Here is a 17,082-nt window from a genome sequence, read left to right as displayed (position 1 = left end):
ACACGTACCTGAACATTAACTACAAATGACACTCATCTCAAAAAACCACATCAACTTCTAATTCAATGCTTCAACTTTCTGGGCGTGCATATCTCTGAAGACCTGTCCTGGGCCCAGCACATTGATGCAATTATAAAGAAAGCCCATCAATGCCTCTCCTTCCTCAACAGATTGAGGAGATTCAGGATGTCAACAAATACTCTCTTGAACTGCTCCAGGTGTACTGTAGAGAGCACACTGACTGGTTGCATCACGGCCTGGTTCAGCAACTCAAACGCCCAGGAACGAAGGAGACTACAGAGAGTGGTGGACACTGCCCGGTCCATCACAGGTACTGACCTCCCCACCATCGAAGGCCCATCACAGGTACTGACCTCCCCACCATCGAAGGCCCATCACAGGTCCTGACCTCCCCACCATCGAAGGGATCTACAGGAGGCGCTGCCTCAAAAAGGCAGCCAACATCATCAAAGACCCACACCACCCTGGCCACGCTCTCATCTCGCTGCTACCATCGGGAAGAAGGTACAGGAGCCTGAAAACCGTGACCTCCAGGTTCAAGAACAACTTCTTCCCCGCAACCATCAGGCTCTTGAACACTGCACAACACTAACCTCAGCAACTATGATCTTCTGTGGACTTTGTTTGGTTGCACTACGGACTTCCGTTTTGTGTATTATTATGCTGATCTTGTATTAGTTATTAATTTATTTCATGCCTGATTATTTCACAGATTTATCCATGGGTTATTGAGTTTACGTCCCTTTTAAGCTGTTACAAATAAGAATTTAATAGTTCATCCGTCGGTACATGACAATTAAACCCTCTTGGCTCTTGACTTCATCAATTTTATACTATTATAGACTAAAGAATTGGGAATATTATGGTCATCAATGTACTATTAAATGATGTGTAGGATGAAACTGCAGATGCTGGTTTAAACTGAAGATAGACATAAAAAGCTGGAGTAACTCAGCGGGACAGACAGCATCTCTGGAGAGAAGGAATGTGTGACGGTCCTTCATAAGCTAGGGTACTGTCCGATTCACCTCTCCCCATCGCAGACATTGAACTTTGCCTCTTGAACTGATGCGCTACAATGCTGAGAACTATATTCTGCACTCTGTATCTTCCCCTTTTCCAATGGTACTTGAGTTTGGATTGATTGTATTTATGTTTAGTATTATCCAATATTGGACCGCAAGGTACACAAAGCTTTTCACTGTACCTCAGTACACGTGACAATAATAAACCTAAACCAATTGATGATTATACATTTATCTGTATAAGAAAATAACTGCAGATGCTGGTACAAATCGAAGGTATTTATTCACAAAATGCTGGAGTAACTCAGCAGGTCAGGCAACATCTCAGGAGAGAAGGAATGGGTGACGTTTCGGGTCGAGACCCTTCTTCAGACATTTATCTGCGGGTTATTATGTTTACAGGCAGGCTGAGCTGCAGCGAGTAAGAATTTATTTTGTTGCGTTGAGTGTACATATGACAATTGAACACTTTGGAATTATACGGCCCGTCGATAAGGGTGAGATAATTTACCACTCTTCAACCTGTGCTGTTTTATGCTGCAGTTATTTTCCGGTATTTACCCTAGACTTGATTCCTGATTCTTTAGCCTTTAGAGATACAACGTGGAAACAGGCCCTTCGGCCCAACGGGTCCGGGCCGACCAGCGATCACTCTGTACACGAGCACTACCAAATTAGGTTAGGTTAGGAGCACTAGGTTAATTCCCGGAATGGCGGGACTATCATATTTTGAAAGACTGGAGCGACTAAGCTTGTATACACTGGAATTTAGAAGGATGAGAGGAGATCTTATCGAAACGTATAAGATTATTAAGGGGTTGGACACGTTAGAGGCAGGAAACATGTTCCCAATGTTGGGGGAGTCCAGAACAAGGGGCCACAGTTTAAGAATAAGGGCTAGGCCATTTAGAACTGAGATGAGGAAAAACTTTTTCAGTCAGAGAGTTGTGAATCTGTGGAATTCTCTGCCTCAGAAGGCAGTGGAGGCCAATTCTCTGAATGCATTCAAGAGAGAGCTGGATAGAGCTCTTAAGGATAGCGGAGTCAGGGGGTATGGGGAGAAGGCAGGAATGGGGTACTGATTGAGAAAGATCAGCCATGATCACATTGAATGGCGGTGCTGGCTCGAAGGGCCGAATGGCCTCCTCCTGCACCTATTGTCTATTGCCTAAATACACACCAGGAACAATTTACAATTTTGCCGTAGCCAATTAACCTACAAAACCTGCGCGTCTTTGGAGTGCGGGAGGAAATTGTAGCACCCGGAGAAAACCCAAACTTTGTGCAGACAGCACCCATAGTCAGGATCGAGCCCGGCGCTGTGAGGCAGCAACTCTGCCGCTTGCCGACTCTTAACTTGCTCCTTGTATATTTGAGCAATCCTCTCTCCCTCCCCTTCACCTCTCTGGAGCAGAGGACAGGCCTGCCCAGAGGCCGACAGTATTAGACCTACACGACATCGGGCATTCTGAAGCTGTGGGGCCTGGGATAAAGTCCACGTCAGCCCACTGCTCATTAGCCTGCCCGGACACGCACCGGTTAGCCTGCCAGCAGCTGCCACTGCAGTCAACGTTAGTTCAATATTTCTGTTCAATGGGAAAAGAAAACAAAATAACCTCCGTGACATTCTAAATGCCCTGTTTTCTCGGTAATAGTTGTAGCAGTTTGGTGACCCAGCTTGGATCAATTGTCGACATTCAGTGTGTGGGCAAATTAGATTAGATTAGACGTTGTGATCCTGATGGATCTCTAGTTCAGTGTCACAGCACAGAAACAGGCCCTTTGGCCCAACTCGCCCACGCCGACCAAGTGCCCCATCTACACTAGTCCCATTTGACCATGTTTGGCCCATAAACCTTTCCTATCCATGTACCTGTCCAAATGTCTGTTTGGACAGGTACAAACAGCACCTGCTTCAAGTACCTCCTCTGGCAGCTCGTTCCACACACCCACCACACATGTACCACCCACATATGAAAACGTTGCCCCTCATTCGTCTATTAAATGTTTTCCCTCTCATCTTAAACCTATGCCTTCTTGATTCTGGGTCAAAGACCCTGTGCATTCACCCTATCTATTCCCCTCATGGTTTTGTACACCTCGAAAAGATCACTTCTCATCCTCCTGCGCTCCAAGGAATAGAGTCCCAGCATGCCCAACCTCTCCCTATAGCTCAGGCCCCTCGAGTCCTGGCAACATCCTCGTAAATCTTCTCAGCACCCTTTCCAGCTTTGTGCTTCTTCAAAAGACGGTGACATACTTTGAATGAAGCCACATTTGGAGCATTGCGTGCAGTTCTGGTGGCTCCCATTACAGGAAGGATGTGGGGGCCTTGGAGAGAGTGGGTGTAGAGGAGGATCACCAGAACGATGCCTGGATTAGAGGGTATTGACTACAGGGAGAGGTTGGACAGATTTCGATAATTTTCTCTGGAACGCCGGAGGCTGCGGGGAGGCCTGATAGAAGTATAAAATGACGAGAGGCACAGATAGGGTAGACAGTCAGCACCTTTTAACAGGACAGAAATATCAAAGACTGCAGGGCGTAGCTTTAACATGAGAGGGGTGGTGGAGTTGAAAGGAGATGTGTGGGAGTGAAAAATCTGTCCAGCTGCTCCCCACCCACCCTCCCTCCCACCTGCACATCCTCCCTCCCTCCCTCTCTCCCTCTCTCCTTCCTCGTGACCTTCCTCCCTCCCTCCCTCTCCCTCCCTCTCTTCCTCGCTCCTTCTCCTCCCCTCTCCATTTCTCCCCTACCTCCCTCCCTCCCTCCCTATCTCTCTCTCCCTCCCCTCTGCCTTCCTTCCTCCCTTTCTCCCTCCTTCCCCTCTCTCCCTTGCCTCCCTCTCCCTCCCCTTCCTCTCTCTCCCTCCCCTTCTCCCCTCCCATCCTACCTCCCTCTCCATCCTCTCTTTCCCTCTCTCCCTCTCTTCCCTCTCTCCTTCCTTCCCCCCTCTCTCTCTTCCTCCCCCCTACTCTCCCACCCATTCTCCCTCCCTCCCTCTCTCTCCCTCCCTCTCACCTCTCTCTTCCTCCCCTCTCCCCACTCTCTCCCTCTCTCCCTCCCACCTCTCTCTCTCTCTCCTTCCCACCCTCTCCCTCTCCCTCTCTCTCCCTCTGCCTAAAGGCATGCACATTTCCGGCAGCAGATTAAAGACCAGAAGACTTCCTTTGGTGAATCCAAACTATTTTCCCCATTAAGAATGTGAAACGGTTAATTTTTACACAGAGGGTGGTGGGTGCCTGGAACACTCTGCTAGGGGTGGTGGTGGAGGCAGATTATGATAGCGGTGTTTAAGAGGCTTTTAGAAGAGGCATATGGATGTGCAGGGAATGGATGGATGGATATGGACCGCACCTGGAGACCACACCTGGAGACCGCACCTGGAGACCGCACCTGGAGACCGCACCTGGAGACCACACCTGGAGTACTGTGTGCAGTTTTGGTCTCCAAATATGAGGAAGGATATTTTTGCTATTGAGGGCGTGCAGCGTAGGTTCACTAGGTTAATTCCCGGAATGGCGGGACTGTCATATGTTGACAGACTGGAGCGACTAGGCTTGTATACACTGGAATTTAGAAGGATGAGAGGGAATCTTATCGAAACGTATAAGATTATTAAGGGGTTGGACACATTAGAGGCAGGAAACATGTTCCCAATGTTGGGGGAGTCCAGAACAAGGGGCCACTGTTTAAGAATAAGGGGTAGGCCATTTAGAACAGAGATGAGGAAAAACTTTTTCAGTCAGAGAGTTGTGAATCTGTGGAATTCTCTGCCTCAGAAGGCAGTGGAGGCCAACTCTCTGTATACATTCAAGAGAGAGCTAGATAGAGCTCTTAAGGATAGCGGAGTCCGGGGGTATGGGGAGAAGGCAGGAACGGGGTACTGATTGAGAATGATCAGCCATGATCACATTGAATGGCGGTGCTGGCTTGAAGGGCCGAATGGCCTCCTCCTGCACCTACTGTCTATTGTCTATTGGATCACGTGCAGGCAGATATGAGATGGTCTTGGCATCATGTTGGGCATGGACATTGTGGGCCGAAGGGCCTGTTCCTGCGCTGCACTGTTCTAGGTTCTAAACGCGTGGTTGAAGGAAATCCTCTTTACACCAAACAGGCTGGAGCTTCCGTGATGAAGGACCAGGTTTAGTTAACAAATAGCACAGGACTTTTGCACCGACAATCCCCTGAGCACATCAAATACTACCGTGCTAATCTAATGGGCCAGACTGCCCAAGCAGTGCATTCCACGACAATCCTTGTGTTCAGCCCAAACTACAGACGTACAAAGAACATTTAACACCACACACCAGAGACATGGATAGCAGCCACGCAATGGTGGAAAATCTGTCCAGCTGCTCCCCACCCACCTCCCTCCCTCCCTCCCTCTCCCCCTCTCTCCCTCCCTCTCTCCTTCCTCATGCCCTTCCTCCCTCTCTCCCCCTCCCTCTCTTCCTCGCTGCTTCTCCTCCCCTCTCCATTTCTCCCCCTCCCCCTCCCTATCTCTCTCTCCCTCTCCTCTGCCTTCCTTCCTCCCTTTCCCCCACCTTCCCCTCTCTCCCTTGCCTCCCTCTCCCTCCCCTCTCTTCCTTGTTCCTTCCCTCTCCATTTCTCCCCTCCCTCCCTCCCTATCTCTCTCCCTCCCCTCAGCCTTCCTTCCTCCCTCCTTCCCCTCTCTCCCTTGCTTACCTCTCCCTCCCTCTCTCTCTCCCTCCCCCTCCCCCTCCCCCTCCCATCCTACCTCCCTCTCCATCGTCTCTCCTTCCCTCCCTCTCTCTTTCCCTCTCCCCCTCCCTTCCCTCTCTCCCTCCCTCCCCCTCTCTCCCTCCCCCCCCTCTCTCCCTCCTTCCATTCTCCATCCCTCCCCTCTCTCCCTCCCCCCCTCTCTCTTCCTCCCCTCTCCCCACTCTCTCCCTGTCTTCCTCCCACTCTCTCTCTCCCTCCCACCCTCTCCCTCTCCTCTCTCTCTCTCTGCCTAAAGGCATGCACATTTCTGTCAGCAGATTAGAGACCAGAAGACTTCCTTTGGTGAATCCAAACCATTTTCCCCATTAAAAATGTGAAACGGTTAATTTTGAACCTTTGCAAGCGGCTTTTTAGTTCAAATAATTAGAGGGAAAACATTTCCAAAGAAATTGCCTATTCCAATCCCCCCTCCCCCTCCCCCCCTCCCTCTCAACCCTCCATTTCACGTTACTTTCCTTGCATTAAGCACTCGCCTATCCTCCCATTTCAAACCATTCAGAGTCCTAGAGTCACACAGCAGGAAAACAGGCCCTTCGGCCCAACTCATCCATGCCAACCAAGAAGCCCCATCTACGCTGGTCCCACTTGCCCACGTTTGGTCCATAACCCTCTAACAAGACCATAGGGCCTGTTTCCAAGCTTGATGACTCTATTTACAACCATTCAAAACTTCTTAAAGCTTCGTAATGTTCTATACCTCATGGTGAACTAATTTCTGAAGTACAGCCATTAAAAACATAGAAAATAGGTGCAGGAGGAGGCCATTCGGCCCTTCAAGCCAGCACCGCCATTCATTGTGATCATGGCTGATCATCCACAATCAGTTACCCGTGCCCATTGTTGTAATCAGCAGCAAACTTACGCATTGAGTTCACAGGAGCAAAGTCATCTGAACTCATTACATTCAGCAATTGCTGTATAACAAACGACAATCACAGGTTTAAAGTCTTACCAGAGAAAAGAACAAATGGCAAGCATTGAATGTGAGCAGCATACAGCACAGAAACAGACCCTTTGGCCGAACCTGCCCATGCCGAACAAGATGCCCCATCTCCCTCCTGCCTGTGTTTGGCCCATATCCTTCTAAACCATTTCTATCCATGTGCAGTAAATTCCAAATGTCTTTTAAGTGTTGTTGTAGCACCTGCCTCAACTATCTCCATTCCATACATTCCATAAGTGCCGGCACGGTGGCGCAGCGGTAGAGTTGCTGCCTTACAGCGAATGCAGCGCCGGAGACTCAAGTTCGATCCTGACTACGGGCGCCATCTGTACGGAGTTTGTACGTTCTCCCCGTGACCTGCGTGGGTTTTCTCCGAGATCTTCGGTTTCCTCTCAAACTCCAAAGACGTACAGGTATGTAGGTTAATTGACTGGGTAAAATGTTTTAAAAAAATTGTCCCTAGTGTGTGTAGGATAGTGTTAATGTGCGGGGATCGCTGGGCGGCGCGGACTCGGTGGGCCGAAGGGCCTGTTTCCGCGCTGTATCTCTAAATCTAAATAATCTTTAAAAATCCACCACCCTCTGTGTGGAAATGATTCAGGATCCTATTAAATCTTTCCCCTCACACCTTCAACCTATGTACCCTGGTTCTTGATTCCCCAATCCTGGGAGAAAAAGGCTCTGTATATTCACCCTATCTTTAGTTTAGTTTAGTTCAGAGATACAGCATGGAAATAGAACGTATGGCCCATTGAGTCCGCTCGACCAATGATCACTGCGTACCATAGTTCCATCCTATACAATGGGGCCAATTCATCCCAATTTACAGAAGCCAATTAACCTACAAACCCGCACGTCTTTGGAGTGTGGGAGGAAACCAGAGCACATGGTGGAAACCCACGCCATCACAGGGAGAATGGACATGGTCTGGACAGACAGCACCCATAGTCAGGATCAAACCCGGGTCTCTGGCTCTGTGAGGCTGTAATTCTACTGCTCTGCCACCCTTATGATTTTATGCACGACTTTAAGATCACCCCTTATGATTTTATACACGTCTATAAGATCACCCCTCGTGATTTTATACACGCCTATAAGATCACCCCTTATGATTTCATACACGTCTATAAGATCACCCCTCGTGATTTTATATACGTCTATAAGATCACCCCTTGTGATTTTATACATGTCTATAAGATCACCCCTTGTGATTTTATACACATACGATCTCCCCTTATGATTTTATACACGTCTATAAGATCACCCCTTATGATTTTATACACATCTATAAGATCACCCCTCATGACTTTATACACCTCTGTAAGATCATAGAAACATAGGAAAAATAGGTGCAGGAAGAGGCCATTCGGCCCTTCGAGCCAGCACCGCCATTGATTCTGATCGTGGCTGATCATCCACACTCAGTAACCTGTGCCCAACGTCTCCCCACATCCCTTGATTCCACCAGCCCCCAACATTATACTGTGAAGCACACAACTCCTCTGCTCAGCTGTATTTAGGACCTTCTTGTGTATAATTGCAGGTGAAGAGATAAAGAGAGAGCCTTGTAGTTGTCATTACCAACAAAGATTCTTGTTACTGAATTACTCAGCTCTGTGCTCGGTTGTCAGATGTATGGTACACAAAGCATATTGTTCTGCCAACATCCCTCCCTTGCCTGCTCCAACCTGCCCTGCTCAAATGAAGCTTGGAATGGATTGCAGCAGCATTTTTGAATAATCTCCACGCATCGTAAAACTGATGGAAAGGTTGCAATGTAGCATGAAACTGTTACTTCAAACACAGCCAACATCCTCTGCCTACTGAAATTACGATATTTTTAATTGCAACAATCTCTCACTAATATAACATTGAAAATCTTAACTATTATAAAATATTCTTAAAAGATTTTTAGAGCAGGGGGACTTAGGAATGAAAATACATAGAGTTACACAGCGGGGAAACAGGTCCCTCAGCACAACTGGTCCATGCTGACAAAGAGGTCCCATCTACACCAGTCCCACCTGCCCCGTTTGGCACATTCCCCCTAAACCTTTCCGATCCATGTACCGATTCAAATGTCTTTTAAATGCCGTTATAGTACCTTATAGGCACGGTGGCGCAGCGGTAGAGTTGCTGCCTTACAGCGAATGCAGCGCCGGAGACTCAGGTTCGATCCTGACTACAGGCGCCATCTGTACGGAGTTTGTACGTTCTCCCCGTGACCTGCGTGGGTCTTCTCCGAGATCTTCGGTTTCCTCCCACACTCCAAAGACATACAGGTTTGTAGGTTAATTGGCTGGGCAAATGTAAAAATTGTCCCTAGTGTGTGTAGGATAGTGTTAGTGTGTGGGGATCGCTGGGCGGCGCGGACTCGGTGGGCCGAAGGGCCTGTTTCCGCGCTGTATCTCTAAATCTAAAAATGAAAAATCTAAAAAAATCTGGCGCTGTGAAGCAGCAACTCTACCTCCTCTGGCAGCTCGTTCCATACACCCACCACCCTCTGTGTGAAAAAGTTACCCCTCAGGTTCCTATTAAATCTTCCCCCTCTCACCTTAAACCCGTGTCCTCTGGTTCTTGATTCCCCTGCTCTGGATAAAAGACTGGGTACATTCACCCTGTCTATTCCATTCATGATTTTACACACCTCCATAAGATCAATAGACAATAGACAATAGGTGCAGGAGGAGGCCATTCGGTCCTTCGAGCCAGCACCACCATTCAATGTGTTCATGGCAGATCATTCTCAATCAGTACCCCGTTCCTGCCTTCTCCCCATACCCCATGACTCCGCTATCCCCCTCATCCTACTGTGCCGCAAGGAATAAAGTCCTCGCCTGCCCAACCTCTCCCTGTAGCTCAGGCCCTCCAGTCCTGGCAATACCCTCGTACATTTTCGCTGCCCTCTGTCAATCCTTCCCACAGCAGGGTGACCAAAGCAGAATACAACAAATGTCTCACCAACATTTTGTACAACTTTCTACCACAAAGATGCGCGAGTGAAACAAATTGCCTTAAAAGCTTAAGAGTGGCACGGTGGCGCAGCGGTAGAGTTGCTGCCTTACAGCACCAGAGACCCGGGTTCAAGCCTGACGTCTGTACGGAGTTTGCACGTTCTCCCCGTGACCGCGTGGGTTTTCTCCGGGTGCTCCGGTTTCCTCCCACATCCCAACAACGTGCAGATTTGTAAGCTAATTTGCTTCTGTAAATTGTCCCTAGTGTGTGAGATAGAACTAGTGCACAGGGTCGGTTGGCAGGGACTTAGTGGGCTGAAGGGCCTATTTCCATGCTGTATCTCTAAAAATAAAATTAAAATACTAGTATTTGATATTTTCACCCTGGGGAAAAAGGTTCCGACTGTCTACCCTATCTCTGCCTTGCCTCTCATAATTTTACATCCTTCTATCAGGTCTCCCCTCAACCTCCAACATGACAGAGGAAACAACGCAGTATAGGAAAATAGTTGCAGATGCTGGTTCAAATCGAAGGTAGGCACAAAATGCTGGAGTAACTCAGCGGGTCAGGCAGCATCTCGACCCGAAACGTCACCCATTCCTTCTCTCCTGAGATGCCGCCTGACCCGCTGAGCATTTTGTGCCTACCTTCGAGTAAATAATCCAAGTCTGTTCAACCTCTCCTTGTACATAACACCCTCAAATCCAGACAACATTTTCATGATCTATCCCCTGATTTTTTGTGCCCTTCCTAACTCTTCCTAAAGCAGGGAGTTTTTCCCTTTGCCTCCTCTGCACCCTCTCTCTCCAAAGCCTCCACATCCTTCCTGTAATGGGGTGACCAGAACTGCACACGATACTCCAAATGCAGCCTGATCAGTCTTGTCGAGCTGCAAGGTTGTAGCCGAGGTGGGGATTACTCAATGGCTGGACTGTACAGCAGAAATAGCCACTCGTGTTGGAAGGAACTGCAGATGCTGGTTTACACCGAGGATAGACACAAAATGCTGGAGTAACTCAGCGGGACAGGCAGCGTCTCCGGAGAGAAGGAATGGGCGACGTTTCGGGTCGAGACCTTTCTTCAGAGACCCGACCCGAAACGTCCCCCATTCAATCTCCACAGAGATGCTGCCTGTCCCGCGGAGTTCCTCCAGCGTTCTTGTGTCTGTCTTTGGCTGCTTTCGCACAGGGCAGGAAGACTCACTCACCATTGTCCTCGACGGTGAAATGAAAGATGTCACTTGTTGCGTTGGCTCCTTCCTTCAGAATGTAGCAGATGTTCATGTCATTGACATCCCCTGAAACACCACGGAAGAAGTTATTGTTACACCAACCTCACACTACCATCTGTCAATTAATCCGTGGAATAAGAAACAAGAAAGAATCAAGTCATTGTTGCTGACGTTATATTTTTAACCATTAATTATTTCCGGGTGGGTCTAATTGATTTTTTTTTGTTTCTTTTCGATGAATTACTTCAAATGTAATATTCCGCAGTTCTCTAAACTACGAAGCCCGCGGCTTTGAATGGAGACAAAAGCCTCATCATGCACTTCATTTAACATTCCAACGTACACAAGCAACTTGCCAGAGATTAATATCTAACAAAGTGAGGAAGCCGGGCAGACACCAGCCTCATCAGATGCAACCAAGGCAAAACAGCAATCAGGCAAGGCTGAATAACATCAAACACTGGGAACATCAGAGAGCTGCCGTGGGGAAAGCAGCAATGATCTGGGTGTAGAATGTTGCCAAGTGCACCTACAATCCATCAGATTTACCCCAAGTCTGCATAAGGTAACAAAGGTTAGACAATACAATAGACAACAGGCAATAGGTGCAGGAGGAGGCCATTCGGCCCTTCGAGCCAGCACCGCCATTCACTGTGATCATCATTCTCAATCAGTACCCCGTTCCTGCCTTCTCCCCATACCCCCTGACTCCGCTATCTTTAAGAGCTCTATCTAACTCTCTCTTGAAAGCATCCAGAGAATCAGCCTCCACTGCCTTCTGAGGCAGAGAATGCCACAGATTCACAACTCTCTGGGTGAAATCTTTTCCCCTCATCTCCGTTCTAAATGGCCTACCCCTTATTCTTAAACTGTGGCCTCTGGTTCTGGACTCCCCCCAACATTGGGAACATGTTTCCTGCCTCTAGCGTGTCCAATCCCTTAATAATCATATGTTTCGATAAGATCCCCTCTCATCCTTCTAAATTCCAGTGTATACAACCCCAGTCGCTCCAGTCTTTCAACATACAACAGTCCCGCCCTCCCGGGAATTAACCCAATGAGCCTACGCTGCACGCCCTCAACAGCAAGAATGTCACAGGCAGCATCTCTGGAGAGCGGGAATGGGTGGCGTTTCGGGTCAAGGCCCTTCTTCAGACTGGTTAGGGATGAGGGAAAGGAGAGACAGAGATGGTGAGGTGGAGAGATAAAGAACAATGAATGACAGATATGCAAAAATGTAGCGATGATAAAGGAAACAGGCCCTTGTTAGCCAATAGACAATAGGTGCAGGAGGAGGCCATTCGGCCCTTCCAGACAGCACCGCCATTCAATGTGATCATGGCTGATCATCCAAAATTAGTACCCCGTTCCTGCCTTCTCCCCATACCCCCTATCTTTATGCATCCAGAGAATTGGCCTCCACTGCCTTCTGAGGCAGAGAATTCCACAGATTTATAACTCTTTGACTGAAAAAGAGTCAGTCAGAGACTAACTCTTTAGTCTAAATGGCCTACCCCTTATTCTTAAACTGTGGCCCCTGGTTCTGGACTCCCCCCAACATTGGGAACACGTTTCCTGCCTCTAGCTTGTCCAACCCCTTGATGGTCATCTGAATTGAAATCTCCTGGTTCTGCTATTACCTTGTATGATCTTGTGAGCCAATTTTTACCTTGAGTGAATCTGGAGACGCTGCCGTTGCCTTTGGCCATGTGGGTGATGTATCCGTGCTGAGGTCCTTCCCCGACCTTGTACTTGAGCAGGTTGTCCACGCTGTCTCGGTCCTGGGCCCGCAGAGCCTTGCTGGTGATGGTGAAGCCCAGGTGCCCGGTGGCCAGCCGGCGGAGAGTCGGGGCCCCTCGGTTGACCACCACCTGGGGGACCCCATCGTCCACGGGCACCGTGCGGATCCACATGGTCTGCGGCCGCCGGGTCTCGTAGACGGTGTCGGGGAAGACGTAGAAGCCGGCGTGGGTGCCGTCGGTGACGGTGAAGGAGAAGCTGTCGTGGGGGGACTCTGCGCCGTCGTGCCTGTAGCTGATGAGGTTGTCGTTGAGGTCTTGCTTGGTGAAGGTGGTGACCGGCGCGGTGTGGTTGTAGAGCAGGCGGCCGTGGACTGGGGGCTGGGTGACGGTGAACCTCAGGGAGGGGTCAGGGGTGTCCCGGTCCTCCACCGTCAGCTCGAAGGGGGTGATGAGCTTGAAGCCCCCCTCGTCCACCAGCAGGAGGTGGGTGGTGAGGACCGGCCTCCTGTTGTCCACGCCGCTGATGGAGATGCGGAAGGTGCGGAACACGGGGTTGCGCCCGTCCGTCACCTGGAACTCGAAGCTGTCCATCTTCGCCTCGTCGTGGGCCGTGTGGATGTAGGACACCTTGTTGCCCGCCAGCTGGAGCTGGCTGAAGGTGGACACGGCCACTCCGGGCAGGTCGCTGCACTCCAGGTGGCCCCGTACAGGCGCCCTGGTGATGGTGAACACCAGGTGTTGGTCCGGGCTGTCCAGGTCGCTGGTGCTCAGCAGGTCGGTGGTGAGGGTCACCCTCCCGCCCTCCCTCAGGGACACACCTTTGCTCACCACGTCCGGGAAGATGGTGTCCAAGCCCCCAATGGTGACATAGAAGTAGCGGTCGATCAAGGGGTTGAGACCATCGGTCACGTCGAACTTGAGCAGGTCCCGCACTCCGTGTTGGCCCGTGTGGCTGTACTGGATCACATCTTGGTCCACGTCGGCCTGGGTGAAGTTCATGCCCCCAGTCACGTTGGCTAGCCCTCCAGAAGGCAGCCTGCGCTGTAGTAGCCCGTGGCTCGGCCCATAGCGCACGGTGTACACCAGCCCCTCGTCGTCCGAGTCCAGGTCGGTGGCCTTCAGCACCTTGGCCCCGACGGTCCTGGTCTCCCCGATCTCCACCTCCAGCCCGGCGTTGACGGCCATCCTCGGCGTCTCGTCGTCCACGGGGATGACCATGACCACCACCCGGCCCTCCACCACGTGCTCGCCGTCGGTCAGCAGCAGCTGGAAGGTGTCCTCCGTGCTCTCCGAGTCGTCGTGCTGGTACACGATGCTGGAGCCGTGCGCTATGTGTTCCAGGGTGAAGCCGTGCACCTCTGCCGTGCCCTGGGCCGTCTGCTGGACCAGCCTGCCGTGGGCCGGCCGACTGGCCACCGTGAAGGCCAGCTGGTCGGCGGGGAGGTCGGCGTCGGCAGCGTTGAGGACAGGTGTGTCTATCACCAGGCTCATCCCCTCCAGCACCACCAGCTCCCGCATGAAGATCTCCGGCGTCTCGTCGTTGGCCGGGGTGATGGAGATGGGGAACAGGTGCCTGGGCGACACGTTGACCCCGTCGGAGCAGTGGAAGGTGAAGCGGTCTTCCACGGGCTCCACGCCCCGGTGGATGCTCTGCACGTAGTTGATGTGGCCCAGGCGCACGTCCTTCATGGAGAAGGCGGTGAGAGCCGTGCCTGCCCTCGACTTCTCCGAGCCCGGCGCCGGGGAGATGTTCTCCACGTAGCCCACCTTGGGCTGCCCCACGATGGTGCACAGGATGTCGTCAGCGGGGCTGTCCGGGTCGTCGGCCCGCAGGTGGTCCCCAGTCAGAGGGGTCTTCTCGCCCTCCACCACGGCGAACATCTCGCCCAGCGCCACGCCGGGCGCCTGGTTGTCCACGGGCAGCAGGGTCACCCTCACCTGGACGCCCCTCACCTGGTTGTCCGACATGTCGCTGAGGGTGAGGTTGAAGGTGTCGTGGGCCGGGTGGGGGCCCAGCTCTCCCCCGGTGTGTGCGTACATCACGGAGCCCCCGAGGATGTCCCCCTGGGTGAAGGTTCGAGAGGCCACTCCGCCCACCACCACCTGCCCCAGGAGGGGAGGCTCCTCCACAGTGAAGGCCAGCCGCGCGTCGTCAGTGTCGGGGTCCGTGCCCCGCAGCACTCCGCTGGTGATGGCCGCCACGCCGCCCTCCAGCACGTCCATCCTCAGCCCCACCGTGCCGGGGCCCAGCGCGATGGTGGGAGCCTCGTCGTCCACGGGTCGCACGGTCACCCTGACCGTGATGGGCACAGTGTGGACCCCGTCTCCCACCTCCACCCCCAGCCAGTCCCCCTCTGCCTCCCCGCCGCCGTGGGTGTAGGAGACCCTGCCGGCGGCCATGTCGTGTAGGTTGAAGGCCTCTCCGGGGCGGACGGGCACGCCGTCGTACAGCAGCTGCCCGTGGGCCGGCGGCCGGGCCAGGGTGAAGGTGATGTGGGCAGGGGGGGTGTCGGCGTCGGTGGCGTGGAGCTGTGCGCTGGTTACCGGGCAGGTGCCCCTCTCCCTCACGTTGAGGCCCGTGTTGGTGATGCGAGGGGGCTGGTTGTCCACCGGCTGCAGGAGGATGGTGCATGTCCCCCTGGCCACGTTGCCCGCCCCGTCCTCCACGCTGAAGTGGAACTGCAGCGCCCGGGGCGCGATGCCCAGCTCGGTGTCTGGGGGCCGGTACGCGACCTTGTGGTGGTTGACCTGAGCCTGGGTGAAGTGGCCGAGCAGCGTGGAGGGGCTGTCGGTCAGCACGATGTTGCCCAGCTGAGCCGGGCTGTTGCTGTCCGTGTCTGTGGGGGGGCTGGTCACCGTGTAGCGGAGCTCCCTGTCAGGGGTGTCCACGTCTGTGTATCGCAGGACGGTCCTGGTGAAGTGGGTCAGCCTGTACTCCTCCACCACCATGTGTAGCGTGGCTCCAGGGTGAATCTCCGGCGCCACATCGTCCACAGGCTGGATCTTCACCACCAGGGACTGCTGGCCCGACCGGTTGGGGGGGTCGTTGTCGTCCTGGACACGGAAGACCACCTGGTCCATGAGGGTGGAGGTGCTGTGGGGGCCAACGTGGCGGTAGAACAGCCTGCCCTCCACTATGTCCATCTGCGTCCACTCCCGCACCACCCTCTCGTAGCCCTGGCGCCCCGGGGGCTCGGTCCAGGAGGACGGGTCGAGCGGCCTCTCGCTCTGCCTCAGCACCATCTGGCCCAGCCGGGAGATGGGGGTCTCCAGCACGAAGAGGAGGGTGGAGTCCTCGGAGTCCACATCGGTGGCGCTGAGTGCCAGGGGGGAGATGGGTGCGTCGCGGCGTTCGGGCAGCACCAGGCCCGTGTTGGCGTTGAGGAGGGGCGGCTGGTCGTCGGTGGGCACCACGGTGACCGGGCAGAGGAAGCGCACGGTGTGCTGCCCATCGCTGGCTGCCAGCACCACGTTGTCACTGTGGGTCTCGCTGCCATCGTGCTGGTACACCACTGCCCCGGACCGCAGCTCGGCGGCGGTGAAGGCGTTACGCGGGGTCCCCAACACTGCCAGGCTGCCGTGCCTCAGCCCATCGGCCACCCACACCTGTACCTGGCCCAGGTTGTCCTCGTCGCTCAGCCACACGCCGCTGAGTGGCCTCGACTGGCCCTCGTACAGCACCAGCCCCGCTCCCCTGCTCACCACCGGCGCCAGCGTGTTCATGGGCTTGACCACCACCACGAAGGCGAAGGGCTCGGACACCGCTCCCTCCGTGTCCACCACCTGCATCTCCAGCTGGAACACCCTCTCGCTGTCAGAGTCCCCAGCCGGGGGGAGACAGGCGATCCTCAGCTCCTCCACGTCCCTCTGGCTGAAGGATCTCACGGCCAGGCTCTGGTCATCTGTGCTGACGATGGAGATGCCCTGCTGGTCCAGGGGCGAGGTGATGTTGAACACCAGCTCCCCAGGCTCAGACTCCGCGTCCTCGGCTGCCAGCATGTCCGGGCTGATGGCCGTCAGCACGAACTGGTCCACCTGCATCATCATCATGCTGAGGAAGCTGGGGCGAGGGGCGGTGTTGTCCTCCCCGCCCCTGATCCTCACTGCGATCTGGAAGTGTTCCCGCTTCACCACCCTGCCCTCCTGATCCAGCAGCTGGGCTAGCATGGGGATGTAGTCGCGGCTGGGCGAGCGGCCGCCGGCCGTGTGTTGGTACCGCATGCCCGCGGTGTCCAGCCCCTCGCAGGGGAGGCTCTGGCCGGTGTGCTGGGACCACAGCAGCCTCCCGTAACGTGGCAAGCCCCCCGAGCCGGGCAGTGGGGTCAGCTGGCAACGCTGCGAGCCGGGCTGGTAGGTCAACTCCAGCAGCCTGGAGTCCAGCGCCTGGCTGGTGCCCAACAAGCCCTCCACGACCAG

At 53.4% G+C, this 17,082-nt stretch overlaps 1 protein-coding gene across 1 annotated transcript in view; it reads right to left on the bottom strand.

The window, feature by feature from the left end:
- Window positions 1-17,082, bottom strand: part of LOC144595647 (FRAS1-related extracellular matrix protein 2-like) — a 132,888-nt gene that overhangs the window by 115,296 nt on the left and 510 nt on the right. The window contains exons 1-2 of the mRNA XM_078403222.1: window positions 12,594-17,082; window positions 10,901-10,990 (exon numbers count right to left, since the gene is read on the bottom strand). The exon at window positions 12,594-17,082 is cut by the window's right edge and continues 510 nt beyond it. Coding sequence (XP_078259348.1) covers window positions 10,901-10,990; window positions 12,594-17,082 — 4,579 coding nt within the window. The remainder of the gene's footprint in view (window positions 1-10,900; window positions 10,991-12,593) is intronic.

Source organism: Rhinoraja longicauda, chromosome 7, assembly GCF_053455715.1.
Source record: "Rhinoraja longicauda isolate Sanriku21f chromosome 7, sRhiLon1.1, whole genome shotgun sequence".
NCBI classification, from domain to species: Eukaryota; Metazoa; Chordata; class Chondrichthyes; order Rajiformes; family Arhynchobatidae; genus Rhinoraja; species Rhinoraja longicauda.
This window is presented reverse-complemented; position numbering and strand designations above follow the sequence as displayed.